General features: G+C 41.8%; 1 protein-coding gene across 1 annotated transcript in view; it reads right to left on the bottom strand.

The window, feature by feature from the left end:
* Positions 1-12,970: 12,970 nt before the first annotated feature.
* Positions 12,971-19,254, bottom strand: part of APOB (apolipoprotein B) — a 59,024-nt gene continuing 52,740 nt past the window's right edge. Inside the window, 3 exon segments of the mRNA XM_020815630.3 lie at positions 12,971-14,238; positions 14,241-15,834; positions 18,106-18,289. Coding sequence (XP_020671289.3) covers positions 14,072-14,238; positions 14,241-15,834; positions 18,106-18,289 — 1,945 coding nt within the window. The 3' untranslated portion in view covers positions 12,971-14,071.

Consider the following 19,254-nt stretch of genomic DNA (forward strand, 5'->3'; position numbering starts at 1 on the left):
AGAGGTAACATCTTACCCATAGAACATCTTTGTGGCCCATGTACTGAGCTGAATTTGATTTCAATTTGCTGTCCATGTCAGTGTGTGTGTGTATGTGTGTGTGTGTGTGTAGGACAAGAGATTTTTGTTTTATATATACATTCTGACACACACAAACACACACACAGAAAGAGAGAGAGAGAGAACTATATATATATATACTGCAAAATGTACTCCCCACTCCCTAATATTTAAGTTCACCCATAGGTTTATTTAGTGAATATGGTTTAACTGGGTAATATCAAATAATACAATCTGCTGCTGGCTGAGCATGATAAGATAGAATGTTGTGAGATCAAAATATTCTATTAGGCATTACAGAGAAGAAAGGGTAATAAATCCATGGATGCCATTTTCACCCAAGCCAGTCAATGTAGTATCTAGTAGTTTGGCTATTATATTTTTTTCTGCTGGAGCACTCTGTTCAACCTCACATTCTTCCAGTTACATTTCATGGTTTAGAAACCCAGGATCCAAATTTATAGCCTCTTCTCTCTTCTTTCCAACAGTTTATATGTTTGGATAGATGAACCTTCATGTTTGTGCTGAGATGAGTCGCTCTGAAATTATGCATATATCTGTCCAGAAATACAGGGAGGAAAAACCCAACCCTGGCAAGTCACTATCAAAACTGATCCCAGAATGTATGATCCCATGCCCTTTTTAGCCATGTTTAGCAATTTTTAACGCTATGTAATTTCTCCGAGATCTCTGCCACAATTCTTAGGTGCTCCCAAACAGCTGGGATCTCTGAATAGGATGCAACCATGACCACATTCCATTGAGGCAACACTGAGTTGCCAGGAGAATCCATTGGTGAATTCCTTAAGTCTCATTTATCGTGTAAGGAGTGACACAGTAGGAGAAGTCTTTCCTTTTCTATTTCTCATTTGTCCTTAATATTCTCTATTTATTACAAAATCCCTCCCTTTACGAAAGGGACAATGTAGCTGTTTTCCAATACAGCTTTATCCCTTTTCACTCTCTGTAGGCGATAGCCTTGTGTGAACACTAAGTGACGTCTGATGAATGATGAATCTGTTCGGAGAACCCTTCTGAAACATCTGGTGGGCAAACTTGCTTGCCAAACATTTCTGCCCTACATTGCCAAGCATTGGACATTCCTGTCCTTGATCATTCTGGAGAATCCTGTGGCATGTATTATTCAGTGCCTGCAACTGCTGAACAGGGGTCAAAACCAAGATTTATGTTTATTTCTGAAGACTGAGTGTGGGCCTTACATATGATAAGCAAAGCACAGCCTGTAGAACATACTCAAATTTGTATCTGATATCTCTCCTCCAGTGTGAGAGCAAGACAGCACAGAATTTTTTTTAGTTGTGTTTTATAGAATATGTCTCTAACATCTTTTCCTTCTAGGGAAGCTGAGCACACACAAACATGAGAAACTCAAAACGGCAGCCAGGTTGCTCACAAAGATACAAACAATCCATGCAATGCTTCCATTTTTTAAAGAGTCAGTGCAACAAGACAGCATTTGCCATTGTTTTAAATTTTTGCACGTTGACCAAAATGAGCAAATGTTTGCTTTTTGCAAAGCTGAACATTCTCTTCAAGACAGAAAGAAACGAAACTAAAATGAATGAATGAATGAAATCCTCACTGTCTTAAAGTAAGGAGTGTGAGTGTGTGTGTGTGTGTGTGTGTGTGTGTGTGTGTGTGTGTGTGTGTGTGTGTGTGTGTGTGTGTGTGTGTGTGTGTGTGTGTGTGTGTGTTTATCATACTAAGAGATGATTTACAGACCTTAATCTAAGAGAAGTTTAGGGGGAAAAAGTGGTAGTTAAAGGCACAGTATACAGTAGTTGATATCAGTAATTTCCTTTTGCATCTCCTCCCCGCAAAACCGGAAGTAGGGGATCATTTTGTCTCAGGCTTAGCAATTTTTATATGATGTTGTACTATTCTCCCTGATGCAGTGGGGAAAAGCCTGATTGGATATTGTTGGTTTTCAGGTTGGGCACATGAATCACTTCTTGATGTTCCTGGAAATGGGTCATCTAAATGGGCCATCTGTGACCTTAGAGTAAAGGCTAGGTGGAGGGCAGGCCATTATGTTTATTTCCCATCTTCAAAGAGTTCTCAGGCTCTCTCAACAACCATAGACACATGGAGCAGGCAGCGAAATGTCTTTCCACCCCTTTCCCTTCAGTACTTCTCTGCTGGAACCAGCTCCTGCCTTTTTGTGCTCTTGCAGCCCAGCGGCATTCTTGAAAGTGCAGACATTCCTCCGAGCTTCCTATTCAGCGGTGGCACACCGGGAAGGTGGAATGGCATTCTTGCTAAGCATGTGAACATAAATCCCCGTATGCATATTGGTTCATTACTACACAACCGTGGTGGGTCTGCCAGCCAGTTAGAATCCGGTGTACACACTTGACAAGATGGCTGGAGGGAAGAAGGGAGCCCTGGAGAGAGGTCTAGAAACAAGAGGGAAACGCCCCTCGCTGTCTTTGAAGGAAGTACGAAGAGTTGTAATCATTCTAATTACTCCTTACTTCTCACCTGTTTGTGTCTTGAGTATATTGATGACAATTAGGAATAAAGCTACTTCTGGCTGGGAAATCATGTCGGTTATTTTTGTTGGCACATACAAGTAATGTTTCAAACAGTCTTGTGGCTGTGAAGCATTAGCTTTTGTGGAGTATTGCTTACTTTACCAGGTGCCACAAAAGCATAAGCCAAATAAAACTGAGGTGTCTGGTGTGTCACAAGGTTCTTCTGATTTTTGTGCAACCAATCCACACAGTTACCTTTTTTTGGACATTGGTACTGTGTTAAATATTTCTAAGTAATAGCTGGATATTCTGTATTTTTCTTTTCTCCCCTTAAAGAAAGGCAGAAACGGGCTAAAATAAATTAATTTAGGCTCCATTTCAGTGGCTGAAATCCAGTAGTAACTTCTGTAGAGTAGGCCCATTGACTCAATGGAATTTATGGAGCTGACTCACCAAATCCCCACTGATTCAATGGGCTTACACTAGTTGTGACTTATTACTGGATACAACCAATGTATACTTTACCTATGAGTAGGTCCCATTGATTTTCATGACCACCTTGACTTTTATTCCATAGAACTGGATCCCTTGAAATGTTCTACATGTTCCATATCAGCTTGGAGTAGGCTAACCATCAAGAAATAGGATGAAAGAAGAGACAGGTTTGCATGTAGACTACACTGAACCACTTTATTGATGTAGATGCTTGTTTAGCTCGAGAGCCAATGGGAGACTTTTGCAGATGGAATCATCTCCATTGCTGGAATTTCAAAGGTTGACCTTGTCTTTCCACTGCATACAGAGGGCTGCGATACAGAGGGCTGCGACCCCCTCCGGGGCTTGTCCTCATGGGACGGAGGAGCAAAGAAGGGGGAAAGGAGAAAGTTCCATTAAGGTGGAACTCCAGTGCTGGATCTGATGAGCAGTTCAAATTAAAATAGTAGTCATCTGGATTTGAACTGGGTCTCCTGAAATGATCCGGTTGTACTGGCAGTATTCAGCTGTATTCTGGTGCTGATACTGAGTTGCCCTCTCTCTGCCTCATTTTTAATGTCAAAATGGCAGGGAAATACATGAGCCTTCTCATGCTGGGAACTGCTGCATCTCTTTCATCTGATCATTGCAAATGAGAGATAATTTGACTTTGCTTTGGTTTTGATGCATTGGCCAAATTCACAAAGGCTTTTAGAAATGTTTTTTAAAAGAGAGACATCACGGGAGAAGCAAAATAGCTGTTTTTCCTTTCTTCAGACACAGAGGACAGAGCAGTGCTTTTCCGGGAAGTCTGTCCTGCACACTCAAACTACTCTGCATCTCCCCTGTTATCATGTTTCAAGTTAGAGCCAGCTACCAGTCCAGCCAGCTTCTGTTAGCAGAAGGGAGGGAAGGCCATTTTGTGCTTCTAAGGCAGGGCTTCCCAGCCTTGAGTAACCCAGATGTTCTTGGACTGCAGCTCCCGAAGCTTTCACCACAAGCTGTGCTGGCCAGGATTTCTGGGAGTTGTAGTCCCAAAACATCTGGAGACCCAAGGTTGGGAAGCCCTGGTCTACAGCAATAAAACATCTTCTTCAGCCTGTACTAGTGGGCGTCTTCCATCCCGTATTCCCCCTTCTTATAATTATTTGGCCTTCATCCACGTCCCAGTGTTCTCCTATCATTTAAGTCTTTGGCCAGTTGTTACTCCCAGCCAGAGCAAATCCTCTGAATCCACTGGTAAAGAGAGAGTAAAAAAGCATACAAATCACATACTTTCAATGGGCCTACTCTTGTTAAGACCAGTAGTTGGATTCAGGTGTTTATCTGTACCCCAGGCTTGGGCTGAACAGATCTTCTGGAGGGGAACATCTTCAGACATACCTATTTGTAAAGTAGGACATATAGCCACCTAGAGCTGAGGAAACTGAGAAGTTGTATCAAGAAAAAAACTACACAATCTGTCTACTATTATCTTTTGCATCCTTGCTCCAGCCCCTACTCTGGATAGCATGTGGTTGTTGCTGTTTTTTTTAATTTTGTTTTTGTTCTTTAATTGTGGCATGGGTTCAGATTTCTGGGTATTATTAAACAGTGCATGGCCTTTATGAATCACGGAGGCAAAAATTCAGATTCCTTCATGAACAAGAAATTTGAAGTGTGAGTAACAACAGAATCTTGAAATGGCAATAGACCTTTTCTCTCCAACAACTGGCCATGGGTGTGTACTCTAGTCCTCTGTAGTTAGCATATTTCAAACATGTTTGTGCTTTTTCACCATTCTATCAACTCCTCGCTCCTAAAAATAGAGTAAACCAACATTAATTGGCAGGACATTATACGTTAGGTTTGCATCTGCTGACAGGAATTATTGGCACAATGTACCATCAATTCTGAGCTGTGAAACTGAAATTTGCATGGCCACCTACAGTGGAGACCTGGAGCAACGAGTATCTGTTTCCAGGAATAGTGTCACTGGCAGGAGCAGATTGCTGCTAATTAAAGAGTCCTTTTCTCTGTTTCACAGTGTACAATTTCTGCAAATGAGACTGAGTTGCACACTTTACCCACAATTCATCTTCAGTAGAAGACTCCTGAGTTCAGAGAGAAGTAAAAGCTTTTCCCTATCTACTCTCTCCATATTGTATATAATTTTTAATACCTCTATCATGTCTTTCCCTGCTTACAGAGGTAAAGAGTACCAAGCATTGCTTTCTCATAGCAGAGTTGCTCCCTTGACCATTTGGGGTGCCCTTTGCTGTAGGCCTTGCAATCCTGAACAGCATTCTAGATATGGTTAGATCATGGTTGTGAGTAAAGACAATGTAGCATTGGGTGGCTTTACTTTTTTTAAAAAAATCCTTTTCTTATTTTGCACAGCACTTTGACATTACCTCCTCCTTGAACTTTGGCTATGTCTTAACACTAGGCACTGTTGGGGAAACACACAAAGTTTAAAACTGTATCTCTCCCTGGGAGACTCACACAGATAAAACCAACAGTGTTTCTGTCGTTCGTTTCAAACACCCTGAAACAAACTGCCTTGAATAATGAATGCTCCGTTTTACTTCCCTTGACTGATTTCCTTGCAGTGACAAACACTTCATGATGTTGTGTTGCTTAGGTCAGAGGTGGTCTGTTCTGGTTCAGGTTCAGCCAAAGCTCAGCCCGCAATCCTGTACAGAACAAGTCTCATAGGCGTCAGTGGAGCTTTTTGCTGAATAGTCCACATGTTCCTCACGTGAAGGGGGTGTCACATGAGTTGGTAAGAAGGACTTTTCTTCTGCCTTTTTTTCTAGGAGGCTACACACCTTCTTGTGGTCATTCCAACTATAGAGCCTAAGTACTGTATGTTCAGTTATCCCTACCTTTGCTTCCATATGATTGGGTCACTGACATAATTGGGGATATTGTAACATACAGCAGGGGCTAGAACAGGAAGGGGTCTCATAAACCATCTAGTCCATGGTCAATGCTGAGTAACACAGTGAGTTACTATAGGGTAAGGATATGGGGACCACCCCCTAGAGTTGGACACAACAGGACTAAATGTCAAGGGGAACCTTTACTTTACTAAGGGTATGGGAATCAAGGATTAGCGCCAAAGGCTTGCTTGAAAATTGTATGCTGTTGTACTGGACAGCAGGTTCAACAAGTATTGAATGAATCATTATCGTTGTCATTGTCACCACCAACATTAGCATCATTTTTTAACAAATTCTATCAATTACTATGGTGCTGAAAGAACAGGATTCTAAAGTTATTCCAGTTGACACCAAAGCTGCCCTAGCCTTCCGTAGGAGATAATGATTTGGTGTGACAATTCATTAGCAGGTTTATGGGACAAGGAGCAGGAGTCATGCTTTACCCTCCTTCTCCCCCTCCCCACATAAAGAAGCCCCTTTTATAGCTCATTGTTTGTGCCCTAACATTATTTCTCACACATTTATTGTGTTACTTTCCTTAATTTGATTGCACACTGTGACCCAGTGGGACGCCATTCAAACCTTATAGCGGTGATCTTAGAGCTGAATTCCCAAAGGTTTCTTTTACAAATGGCTCCTAACAGATGTGTGGCACACTTTATTAACTTAAGTACCCATTAGTTGAAAATTTCATTAGTTTGGGGAGAAAGGGGATCGGTTTTATCAATAGACCTGGTACGGGTAGATTCTTTGTGTCAACCTGACCCATATCAGAATGGATTATTGTTACAAGTGAGACAAGTGACCTAATGTTCTGCCTATTATGCACACATGATCTATAACCTTTTAAAATACTAGTGTGGGAAAACTGCACACTTCAGTGAGTCCTCAAACCACAGATTCTTAACAGGTGGCAGTCTCTCACTTAGCAACATTTGTTAAGAATCTCTCTCTCTCCCTCTCTCTCCCTCCCTCCCTCCCTCTCTCTCTCTCTCTCTCTCTCTCTCTCTCTCTCTCTCTCTCTGTGTGTGTGTGTGTGTGTGTGTGTGTGTGTGTGAGTGTGTGTGTGTGTGTGTGTGAGAGAGAGAGAGAGAGAGAGAGAATTATCAAGGGGTACACTTTGCAACCAGGTAACCAAGGGGAAATCACAGCAGAGAATGAAATCAGGACAATGAAACGCATAAGACACATCTAAATGAGCTCAGCAGCCCTCTAGTGCTACTTTGTACACAGTGCCACCATCTGACCATCCCAAAGCATTTTCACTTTCACTCTAATCTGGAAAGGCCTCTAATACAAGAGTGCATTGATTAAAGCAATTGCAAGGTTCTGGCATTATCGTATTGGTCTCCCTCATCTTGATCTAACTCACAGGATTATTTTGAGCATAAAGCAGGGACAAAGAGAACTGCATGGAGCCCATTCGAGGAAAGGTGGGACAGAAGTGTGACCAAGGAAACCTCCCTGGACCACATGACAGAGGGGTTCCAGTGGCCGAAATGCTTTATTTATTTATTTATTTATTTATTTATATTTATTTATTCGATTTATATCCCGCCCATCTGGTATATTCTACCACTCTGGGCGGCTTCCAATACAACATATATACATTAAAATAGCACAAGAACATTACAAAACAATCAGTAACAAATGCAATGCAAAAATAATAAATAGCAAGGAAGAGAAGAGAGTCAAGTGTTGACAGGAGGGAAGGCCTGAGTGTACATCCATGTTTTTAGTTGGCCTTTAAAAGTACCCAGCGTGGGGGCCGCGCGAATCTCCGGAGGAAGGTTATTCCAGAGGCGAGGAGCCACCGCAGAGAAGGCCCAGTTTTGTGTCTTTTCCTTCCGGGCCTCCCTCGGCGTCAGGCTCCTCAGCCTCACCTCTTCACTTGCGCGGGTGATCCGGGTAGATCTTGGTGGGAGTAAGCGTTCCGCCAAGTATCGAGGCCCTAAGCTGTTTAGGGCTTTATAAGTAAGCATTAAAACTTTGAAGTCAATGCGGAAATGAATGGGCAGCCAGTGCAGCTTGGCCAGAATAGGAGACATATGTTGGTGTTTTCTCACTCCAGTAAGGAGTCTGGCCGCTGCATTCTGCACCACTTGAAGTTTCCGCATCAGCCTCAAAGGCAGCCCCACGTAGAGCGCGTTACAGTGGTCTAATCTTGAGATTACGAGCACATGCACCAAGGTAGCTTTCACCTGGGCTTAGCTCAAAGAGTTGTTGCTGCCGCCACAGCCACTGTCTATGGGAAGCTCTAAATGGAATAAGAGACAAATTCCACTTGCCAACTACACTAGCATTAAGATCAATGATGATGGCACCTCTACAGCGTACTAGAATCATAGAATAATGGAGTTGGGAGGCATTTTTTTCACTGCCATTAAACTGTCAAGCATTAACATTGTCATGTTAGTGGACAGCCATCTGTCAGATCTGCTTTGATTTAGATTCCTTCACTGAGCAGGGGATTGGACGCGATGGTCTTACAGACCTCTTCCAACTCAATTATTCTATGATTCTATTATTCATTTACAAATCTGTTTTGTGCCCTAGATCACTGGTTCTCAAACTTGGGTCCCCAGATGTTCTTGGACTTGTAACTCTCAGAAATCCTGGCCAGCACAGCAAGTAGTGAAGGCTTCTGGGAATTGTAGCCTGAGAACATCTGGGGACCTCAGTCTGAGAACCACTGGCCTGGATGACTAGTTGTCAGAATGCAAATTGCTCTTCTCAGGCTTTACTTCCTCCTTCGTCATACAGAAGGAACCACATAGAGACTCCAGAGTAACTGCTAGCACACTCAAACGGGGTGGAGAGAGGTAGTATTAGGGTTTTCATACGTAACTTAGGTTCATTCCCTCCTTCTTTATCCCTAATGGAAGTTCCAGGAACAATAAAGTGCATTCTTTTTCATCCCTGATTCTTAGCTGTCAGAATATTTACTTCTTCCAATAGTGATAAGTGCAGCATGAAATTGCTGCCCTTACATTCACCAACCATTTAAATTTTTTTTCAAGAAGTTTCAAAATAAGTGCACAAGAAACATGTTTGGACTTTCTCCTGGACACCCTAGCTGCCATCCTTGGGGCTGAAATTAGAATAGGACCGAGCTGTTTTACTTCAGATATTGGTTGAAGTGGAATGGAAGGGATGGGGCTTGGTTTTTCAAGCAAAGATGGTGTGAACAACAGAGGCCTGGAGATTAGGCATAGTGGTCTAAATCTAACTGCTGAACTAGAGTAGGCCCATTGGATCAATTGGTAAGACAGTTAAATCAACACTTAACATAAACCCCAGTACTGGTTCTCCTCCAGGTGGGACAAGCACCCCGATTTAGGCCTGTATTGCTAAGATTATGCAAAGAATGTGGGTGTGTCTTTAGGAAGTGTATTATTGTGCTTTGTGGAGCTGGGTTTTAATGTGGATGCTGGCAAAGATGTGGGGGTTTATTAATGACTTGTGACTCTCATATTGGTTTGTTAAAATCAGTAGGAAACATTTGAGGACAACTTAATCCTAGACTTTGGCCTGCATTAAATTTGTCAGATATTACTGAGTTAAGGTTCCAAATGGCACCCTCGCGGGTGGTCACCTGAAATGGAGGCGAGAGCTCCTACATCTTTAATAGTCAGGTAGAATAATTTTCAGCAGGTTCACTTTGTCATATAATCTAATAATAGTTATGTGCTGTGAAGTGAATTCCAATTTAGAGAACCCTTCCCAGAGTTTTCTAGGTAAAGAGTACTCAGAATTGGTTTACTTTTCCTTTCTTCTTGGGGGGGTGCCCTGGGGCTGTGCAGTTTGCCCAAGGCTACGCAGGCTGACTGTTGTCCCAGGAGGCACAGTGAGGAATCACACTCTGGACACCTGACTCTGCAACTGGACACTTCATTTACTGAGCCATCCAGATATTCTACACCTCCTTAAATTCCCTCTTCCACACAATTATGCAAGACATAGGGCCTGGATCATCCTTTTCACATGGCCACCCTACATCTAACAATGTGGATGAGAGGTGTTCAGTCATACTACAATTGGGATGAATCCGACTGTATAGCTGTAGTTGGGCTGAGGGTCTTGCACACATATGGCCAGCCCACCCACCCTACTTTCGGTTGGCGAATTAGCATTCTTAGATTCAAAACTAATATGTGGTCATGTAGGAGGAGCCCTTCACTACACTGACTTGCACATTTGTTTGTTTTACTAACCAATTGTTGTTTAGTCATTTAGTCGTGTCCAACTCTTTGTGACCCCATGGACCAGAGCACGCCAGGCCTTCCTATCTACCACTGCCTCCTGAAGTTGGGTCAAATTCATGTTGGTCGCTTCGATGACACTGTCCAGCCATCTCGTCCTCTGTCGTCCCCTTCTCCTCTTGCCTTCACTCTTTCCCAACATCAGTGTCTTTTCCAAGGAGTTTTCTTATGAGATTGCCAAAGTATTGGAGCCTCAGCTTCAGGATCTGTCCTTCCAGTGAGCACTTAGGGTTGATTTCCTTCAGAATGGATCGGTTTGTTCTCCTTTCAGTCCAGGGGACTCTCAAGAGTCCCCTCCAGCACCACAATTCAAAAGTATCAATTCTTCAGAGGTCAGCCTTCTTTATGGTCCAGCTCTTGGGCTGGGTTAGAAGCCTTGCTCTTCTTCTCTTTCTTTCCCTATACATGTTGCTGCTCTTTGTTTTGTTAACACTCTTCTTTGCAAGATGTCCCCAGGGAAGGATGCAGATAAAGCCTGTTTCACACAGCATGGATCTCTCCAACCACGTAGAGGTGAAAAACCCACCTCTTGCTCCTTTCAATCTTCTTTTCTGCTTGTAACTGCTGATCCTTTATGAAGACTGCTGAACTAGTGAGCAACAATCTATTTTTCCTTTTTCTACCTAATGGGAGCCTGCTGTGTGTTATTTCTACAAAGTACTGGTTATGGGAATGGGTGGTTTAGTGAAGGGAGACTGGTAGGCGAAGTCTGACTCTAATTAGCTGGGCTTCTGTTGTGCATTTAAAAGGAATCAATCAAATTCTTCTAACTCTGAACACTTTCATAGCCATAGCTAGAGGTCCCTAGATTTGCCAGGTGGTCTCCCTTCCAAGTGTGAATCTAGTCTGGCCCAGCTTAGCTTCCATCTTAGCTGGTTATTGTTCAGGGTGTGGTCAGGATGACATCGTGATTAATACTGATGATAACAGAGAAGGCAAAATCCTTATTCAAAATATTATGAAAACAAATATGGTTCACAATATTACCAATGCATTAAAACAATCTCTCCAAGCTTTATATTTAAACATAATGGTAAATATTCCAGAAAAAAACCTATCCAGTGCTCTTAGGGAAGGCGCTGAAAAAGAAAAAGGGTCTGTGGCTCTAGGTTTGCTTCTCCAGCTCAGACTTCTCTGCCCCAAAAGTCTCCATTGGGGCAAACCATGATGTTTGGGCAAGGCTGGTGATGGCGAACCTATGGCACACGTGCCACAGCTGGCACACAGAGCCCTCTCTGTGGGCACATGAGCCATAAGTCGCCATAGAGAAATACCCATCCTCTGATCCAGTGGTCCAGCGGAGAGGTGTAATGGCAACCATTACCGGTGTAGCCCAATGTGGGATTGGAGGACCAGTAAGTATTTATTTGTTAATACCACCCATGGGGGGGGGGGAACACAAGCATTTAACCCTTGCAGTGCAGGGGCACTTGTTTTTTCTAAACTAAAACCTCAGCGGTTGTTGTGGGTTTTTCGGGCTCTTTGGCCGTGTTCTGAAGGTTGTTCTTCCTAACATTTCACCAGTCTCTGTGACTGGCATCTTCAGAGGACAGCACTCTGTGCTCTGAGGCCTTGCTTTTTTTTTTTTTTTAGGTGGACTAATTTTGTATCAGTAACATGTGAAGGGGACCAAGCTTGGTAAGGGACTAATGTGCAAAACTGCTCCTAGGCTTTGAGTGGTTGGCTGGGAACGTCGTGAGATAAATTGCAATTCTCCATGGAACAGTTACATTCTGAGGGTGGTGGGATTGAAAGTGAGCAATGTAAATATTCCAGGCTTGAGGCCAGAATCTCTTAAGGGTACATCAGCCTCCTGAGGGAGCAAATACCAAGGGAAGGACGCTAACATAAAAGGAGAAAATAAGACCCCTATTCAGGAATCCAATTGTAGGGTTATGTAAACGTGTGAGGAAGGGAATTGCCCAGCCCTGCTCCTTCCACTATCTTCTACCTGTGGTGATTCTCTGTCTGAATCAGGATTTGGGTTTACTAGGTTTCTAGTGCACCTGGATATCATCCATGCATTTCCATCTCTTTATAAAGACATGCTCTGTCTTAATTTCCAGAGAAGTAGTCATATTAATCTGTCTTAGCATGTTGAGGATGGCGGGAAGGAATGAAAAGAGGTGTCAGAGGAAGTGAGTGTAAAAGCTCATGTTGATACAAAATGGTCAATCTTACAGTGATAACATCTTTTGCCCCTCTTTTCTTTTGCCAACATGTTTGGTCTGCCACCAATCTGCATACACCAAAATGGACAGCTAGTTCAGAAAAGTATTGATGCTAAGCAAAGAAAACTCCCTGATGGTTTCACGCTCAGTAGCCTCTAGCATCTTGCTTCAGAGTATGTGATCTTCTGTTTGCTATATTAGGTTGGTCCATGCATATTCTTTCAACAGCAGGAGAAAAATGACACATGTACAGAACATACCACACTTCAGCCCTGGCAGGAACACTATCAGACTTTGGAGAGGAGATTTCATGCCAGATGCTACCACTGATGAGACATGACATGGAGGTGTCAGAATTTCATCGGCTAGTGCAAGGGGGAATTGTGTGAGGTCACTGATGTTATACATATAAAATTATATCCTTGCTTATCTTACACAGTTGAGTCCCAGTAATGTAAGAGGAGGACATAGACTATGCGGTTCATGCATGTGATGCTAAATTATGGTTTAGCATCATGTGTCAACCCACACAAATAGAACAATCCCAGTTTCTTATATGGACAAAGTAAGAAAAAAAGCAAAGCTCACAGAGAAAAACAGTTTAATTAAAAGACACATACACACATCACTTCTATTGATACTGCAAAAATGAGTTTATTCTAATAGAAGCAAGAAGGGAAGGGGAGAGAGGGGGAGCTCTGGTATGTACATAGTATGCTAACAGCAAAATATAATACTAAATAAATTATTAAACTCAGATAGTTTGCTTTTAAAATTTTTATATTTCAGTTTTGTGAATAATTTTGATGAGACTTCTTGGAGCATCACCCAAAGAGGGCATATGTTTCTTTAAAGGTGCTGAAATACTGCATCTCTTGATCTTTTTCCCAACTGCATAGCACTATCTTAGTAAAGACAAAGGGCAGCCCAGAAGCTTGCTTCAGAGCAAGGAACTGGCAACCTTGGATTAATCTGAAGCTTGCCTAATATGTTTCACAATCAAAACCGAAATATAAAAACCATGGTTGCAAAGTGCAGAGAACACTAACTTGGTAAAGAAGAAAATAGAAACCATTTTTCTTTACAAATATGGTCCTGACCCTTGATTGGTTAGGAGGATTATTTAGGGCAGAAAAACAAGCATTCTGTTTTACTTGTGGCTGTAATAATTTAACTGCCACTGACATTTTTGTTTTGATTTGTTTTATTTTCTGTGAAATTCACCAATATTAACCCAGTGCTTATTCTCTTGCTCACAGACTTCTGACTCTCTTTTGTTCAACTGTACTCACTGGTTACCTTCCTGATTAAAAAATATTAATTATTCCTACTCTTTAGTTTAGGCTGACCTTTATCACACAAGCCGCTTCTTATTTTATATTGCATGAAGTGCGGCTGACCCTATAACTTCTGACATGAAGCCACTGTAAACCCCTCTATTCACAAGCACTGGATCACAGTCTTTCAAGGAAACTGGTTTTAATAAAGGACACTGAGATGTCATACAGAATTCATTTATTGGCTTTTGCAGAGCGTGAAACTAACCTGCAGATTATTCATCTTTCATGCAGAAATGCCAGATTCAAACAAATAGCTTACTGATGTCCCCCCACAAAAAATGAGCCCCGAAAACAAGCGTTACTAGATGTAGGTTTTAAATATGTTGTGTTAAAAAAAAGCATCTACTAGCATTCCTCATATTTATGCATCCAGGACTGTATGCACTTCTGTATATTTTGTTTGATCTGCTGCATGGTCAGTTGCCCAGCACAAATTTGCCAATGGATGGAATTCTGGAGCTCTTCCCTTTTCTTGGAAGTCTGACTGATGCCTTGCTGAATCAATTCGTTTCTTCCTGAATTGTCTGGGGAGGTGAATAGAACAATAGCAAATCAAACGGTTTTGGTATGTCTACCCTGAGTTCTCCTTGGCGGACAACTATATAAGGCCTTAAGGTTTCAGCTGTTGTGGTCTCAACATGATTAAGAAGCTGCTGGAGATACTGGAGGAATGCTGTATAGTTTTCTATTGTGAAGTCGATCAATTTTTTCGTCTCGGCAATGAGCCTTTCATAGGCCTCAGAAAGGTGTTCGTATGCCTCCTGTAGTTTTGCCTTGACTTGTTCGTTTTGATCAGCAGCGCTCTTTCTGGCAGCTTCGGACCAATACAGGATTTGGTCATGAGCAGACTGAGACAGCTCATTGAGTTGTTCCTGTTTCTCCACAAATTCTTTGACTCGCTCTGTCAGACGTGCCACGAAGTCAGCAGTCTCACTAACATTTTTGGTATGCCACTCTACCACAGCACTGATGACAATTTTCAGCCAAGCCAACACTTTCTCTTCCACTTCATAATATTTGACAGACCAGCCAACAATGCTTGGGTCAAAATATTCCTCCCTCAGGACTTTTACACTCTGCAAAAATTCTTCCAGCTTTGTGGAGCCTGATTCTATGGTGTTCTGGATGATGTTTTCAATACGAGGACCCAAGTACTTTCTGTCTTCTGCTATACTCTTCAGTCCTTGTAAAAACTTTGTGAATGCTTGTTTTATCTGGGTGTTAACATATTCGTAGTTTTGGGCTTGTACATTTCTGACTAGTTCTTCTATCTTTTGGAAGATCTGCTGAACGACTTCTTTTAGGTCTCTCAGATGTTGTGCAAAGTCAATTTCCTGGATCCCAACAAATATCTGGTTGACTTTCCTGTGTACGTGTGCCAAAAATCCTTTAATTTCATCAAGTATTTGACTTCCTTTGATAATCTGGCTGGAAGCTGGAATTTGAACCTCTAGCTCACTGACAAAGGCAATGAAAGCATCAAAATATTCTTGCAATCTGGTAATGCAGAGGTCTACCACTTTGGCTACCTTTGCTGTGGCCATCACAAAAAGCTCTTCCCCGGTGTGTTTCTCCGCCATCCCTGGTACCTGAAGTTTTGTTACTTTCAAAAATTCAATGCCAGAGTCAAGAAGACGCTTGACCTTTTTATTGTACTCTTCTATTGTGTCCATTGCGGCACTGAAAATTTTGGCTCTGATTTGGTCATAGTCCATTTGGTTGGCTTGATCTGCAGCATCATAGTACAGCTTTTGGGCTTTCTTCTGCAACTTCTGGTATTTCCCAGTAGCCTGGTTAGTGACTACATGAAGCTGATTCTCCAGTTCATTGATACTGTTCAGAGTGCCTCTGTAAGCTGTGTCAGCACTATTTCTCAGTCTGTCCTTGAGTTTTAAGGTGGCAGTACTGATCTTCATGCCCATATGCTCATAATGGTACTTGTCCACAGCTTGATACAGGGCATTGGCCATTTTAGGCATTTTCTCTTTTAAACCTTGGAGGAAGACTATGGCCTCGTCCTCTTTCCAGTTGGCTTTGTATTGAATATGTTCAGGATCATTGAAAGATATCTCACTTTTAAAGACGTCGATTTCATTCTTGGGGTCGTTCTGTAAATGGAAAGTAAATTGTTAAGAGATTATTCTCTGCTTTATTATAAAAACATGACAATCATTTGCTATTAAATTTTCTGCCCTGGCTATACAGGTTTCTGATGGACTATGGCATGTAAAGTAAATTAAAACGTACTCAGGTTATGGCCTGAATTATCTTCTTCTCAGCAATCATTCAACAATAACTGGCTGCTATTATTGCTGCTGCTATTTCACACAGGACACTTGGACATTTCAAAGATCATTGGGTTAATGTTTCCAAATGTTTACGCATCAACCTGTTTTGCAGTTTTACCCCTAAAGTAGACCAGCCATTGAATACATATTTGTGTTTAATGAGCAGGCTGTTGAAAAATGAAAATTGCAGCTGGCGGGAAGCACGAATCTGATGAATATTCAATGAACATTCTTCTTCTAAAACATCTTCCATGCAGAAATTTCCTGCCGAGATTCCCCCTGCAACAATGACACTTCACAGCTTCCGATGAAAACAAGATCCCGGTCTCCTTTTTTTGCCCTTATTCGTTCTCTCATTTTTAGCCTGCAATTCTGCAAGGGAAACTGCTAAATTCTGTGCAGCTTAGTGACTTTTCTGGTGATTAGTGCACAGGGAGATGTACCCTACACAGGAAGTGTAATGATCCTGCACAGTATGGACTACCTTCTGCTTTTCCCACATGACATCTGCACAGAAAATATTCCATTCTGTGCAGGGTCGGTAACAATCCTGTGCAACATGTTGCTTATTCTGGAAAACTCCAAAACAAACAAACAAACAAAAACCCACAATTTTTTCTTCAAGATATTTCTTTAGGAGGGGGAAGTTTAATCTGATGAAATCACACTGCAAAGAGAATAGATTTCTTCCCCGCTTTTCACCAGCAGAGAAAGGCTGTCAGATCCACATTCCTAAGGGATGGTGGTGGTAGTTATAAGCACTGATTAAGTGGAAGGAAGTTAGTTTGTTCTTCTCCTGCTGGGATTCTTATGAAAATCCCTTTTCTTAAAAAAAAAGACATGGACTGATGGGTCTAAATTTGGTCCATGTCACTTCTGCATGTCTCCAAAGGAAAGGCTGTTCTAAAAATGAGAAATTAAGAACAGGAAAGTTCGTAGACGAAAGGAGTTGACATTTATTTAACTGTTAGTATCGAAGAAAAGGGTTTACCATTTAATTAATTCTTAGTGATTTCAATGGCCGCCTCAGTAAGAACTCATTAATAGCTAAATCACTTAGAAGCTCTTTCTAGTATGTTTCCGAACACTAGTTGAAAGTGACAACAGAGAAGACCATGTCTTCATCTTCCCTGGCTTCCACTTAGCATCACTGCCTGACAATTGATAATGTAGCAAGAGTGTGAGAAAATTATGAACCCTAATCAGGCATTCAGGTTAAGCTGAATAAAAGAGGAGAGGAAGCATTGTGGCCCCTCCATCATTCTTGTCTTTGCCTGGAGAGTGATAGTCTAAACAGGAAAACCTCTTCTATGCAAATAAGCCTGAAAAATCATGTAGTTTGTGAAGAGGTAACCATGTTAGTCTATGCTAGCATATCAGGCAAAAACAAAAGAAAACAAAAAAAGAAGACAAAAACACTGTGCTTCATGCAAGCTTTCATGGACAAGTCCACTTCCTCAGACATAAGAGTAGGATTACATGGCAAATATTTATACATGGCCCCGAAACAGAGACTGTATTTGGGTACAAGTTGTTGATAGTGCACCATTTCACACTTGGCAATGACCTTTAATGACCTTTCAGACCTCTGTTGATATTCAGTTCCCCTCCCAGGAAGCATTGTTCTGTCAACAATGAAAAAAAAAATCATGGTTGCAGATCACATGGAGAGAATACCTCCACAGCCTCTCTTGTCTTCTCTAGTCTGCAGCCTTTCACGTGAATAGATTGAATATGGACTGAGTGAGGCTAGCCTACTCCTCTTCCCATGCATTCCACTTAACACTACTCTGAATGCCTAAACAAGGCTTGGACTTGCAGAAGAAGAGGGGAAGGAAGCACTGCTATCATGCTTGCTGCCCAGAGGGAAAAGCCAAGTGTAATTCTCTTGCCCAGTGCTAATAATAACTTCCTGGGGGAGGTACTTTGGCTAAGTTAACTGGTGCCATGTCCCAGGGAAATCTATCAGACAAGTGACTTGTCCTTCACATCCTGTCAGATTCTGTGGGAATGAAGCATGACTAATGTAGACTGAACCCCATCTGTGATGGTTGAAACAAAGGCACATTGTTTGATTTCCCCTGTTCCTACCTGAGTTTGGTAGAAAATCTTGCTCTTGAGGATATTGTCGTCCAGAGCGATCACAAAACCAAGACTGCCGGCTGAAGAAGTTGTTGCTGAGACTGCGATTTTCGACTGATCCGAGTGGTAACGCACTTGAAGATCCGTGAATGTTGGGCTAAGGATGTCCACAGATCCAGTGTAGTCCAGGAGTCTAAATTGGTTACAGGGTAGCCAGAGGGGGGAGGGGATCATGATTTTTATTTATTTATTTATTTATTAGTTACATTTATAGCCAACCTTTTGTGCGAGGGCCCCTAGGCAGGTGGACAGCTTTCCCCTTGTTTTCTCCTCACAAAAGCTCTATGAGGTAGGTTACCTTGGAAGAAGATGACATAACTGCATGTCATGGAAGGATCATTAAATCTAATTTCTTGTGAGGAGATCGCCCGACACTGATTTTGCTGTCTTTTTGGCTCTAAACAAAGACCATTTTATGTGCCCAGGACTTTCACATGCCATTTAAACATGATATTAATGATCCTTCTAATCATCTGGATTTACTTTGTTGGTCTGTTATTTTACTATTACTAGCTTGTATTCAGTGGTGATTTTCTGCTCGCAGGAAGACGTTCACCTCACACATATTGATCAACCAGTCTTTTCTATCTGTGCAAATCCCATGCTACCTATTGTAGCGTTTCATGGAGTGTGTGGGGAAATTCCGTAGGAAGGGAAGATTCTGAAAACACTGGATGCCCCACTTCAGTCTAGTAGAAATGTATCCACCATTCGGGTTACATTCTTTGTTGAGTTTTATCTTTAATTATTAGTCTTAGCTGTTTTGAGCATTCTTCTGCATGATCAATGAAGAAAAAGGCCATGTAGTCTTGGTACAAAATCCAAAAACATGGGCAAATTATATCCTTATTATACCCCTAACATCTCACACAGCTAGCCTTCACTTGCTTTTGAGTGAAGAGATGCTAAAAAGCAATGTATCAAATTGTGTGTACGCGCACACACAGCTCGGCCACTAAGGATTTCCCTCACAATGGAAGTATGCCATTCCCATATATATGTGTGTATATGTATAATATTTTATATATAAGATGTTTATAACTAATAATTTTCACTAATATTAAGCAGCATGCCAGAGGCAAGGGGCATCAATGCTGA

This window comes from Pogona vitticeps, chromosome 1 (genome assembly GCF_051106095.1).
Source record: "Pogona vitticeps strain Pit_001003342236 chromosome 1, PviZW2.1, whole genome shotgun sequence".
Lineage (NCBI taxonomy): Eukaryota > Metazoa > Chordata > Lepidosauria > Squamata > Agamidae > Pogona > Pogona vitticeps.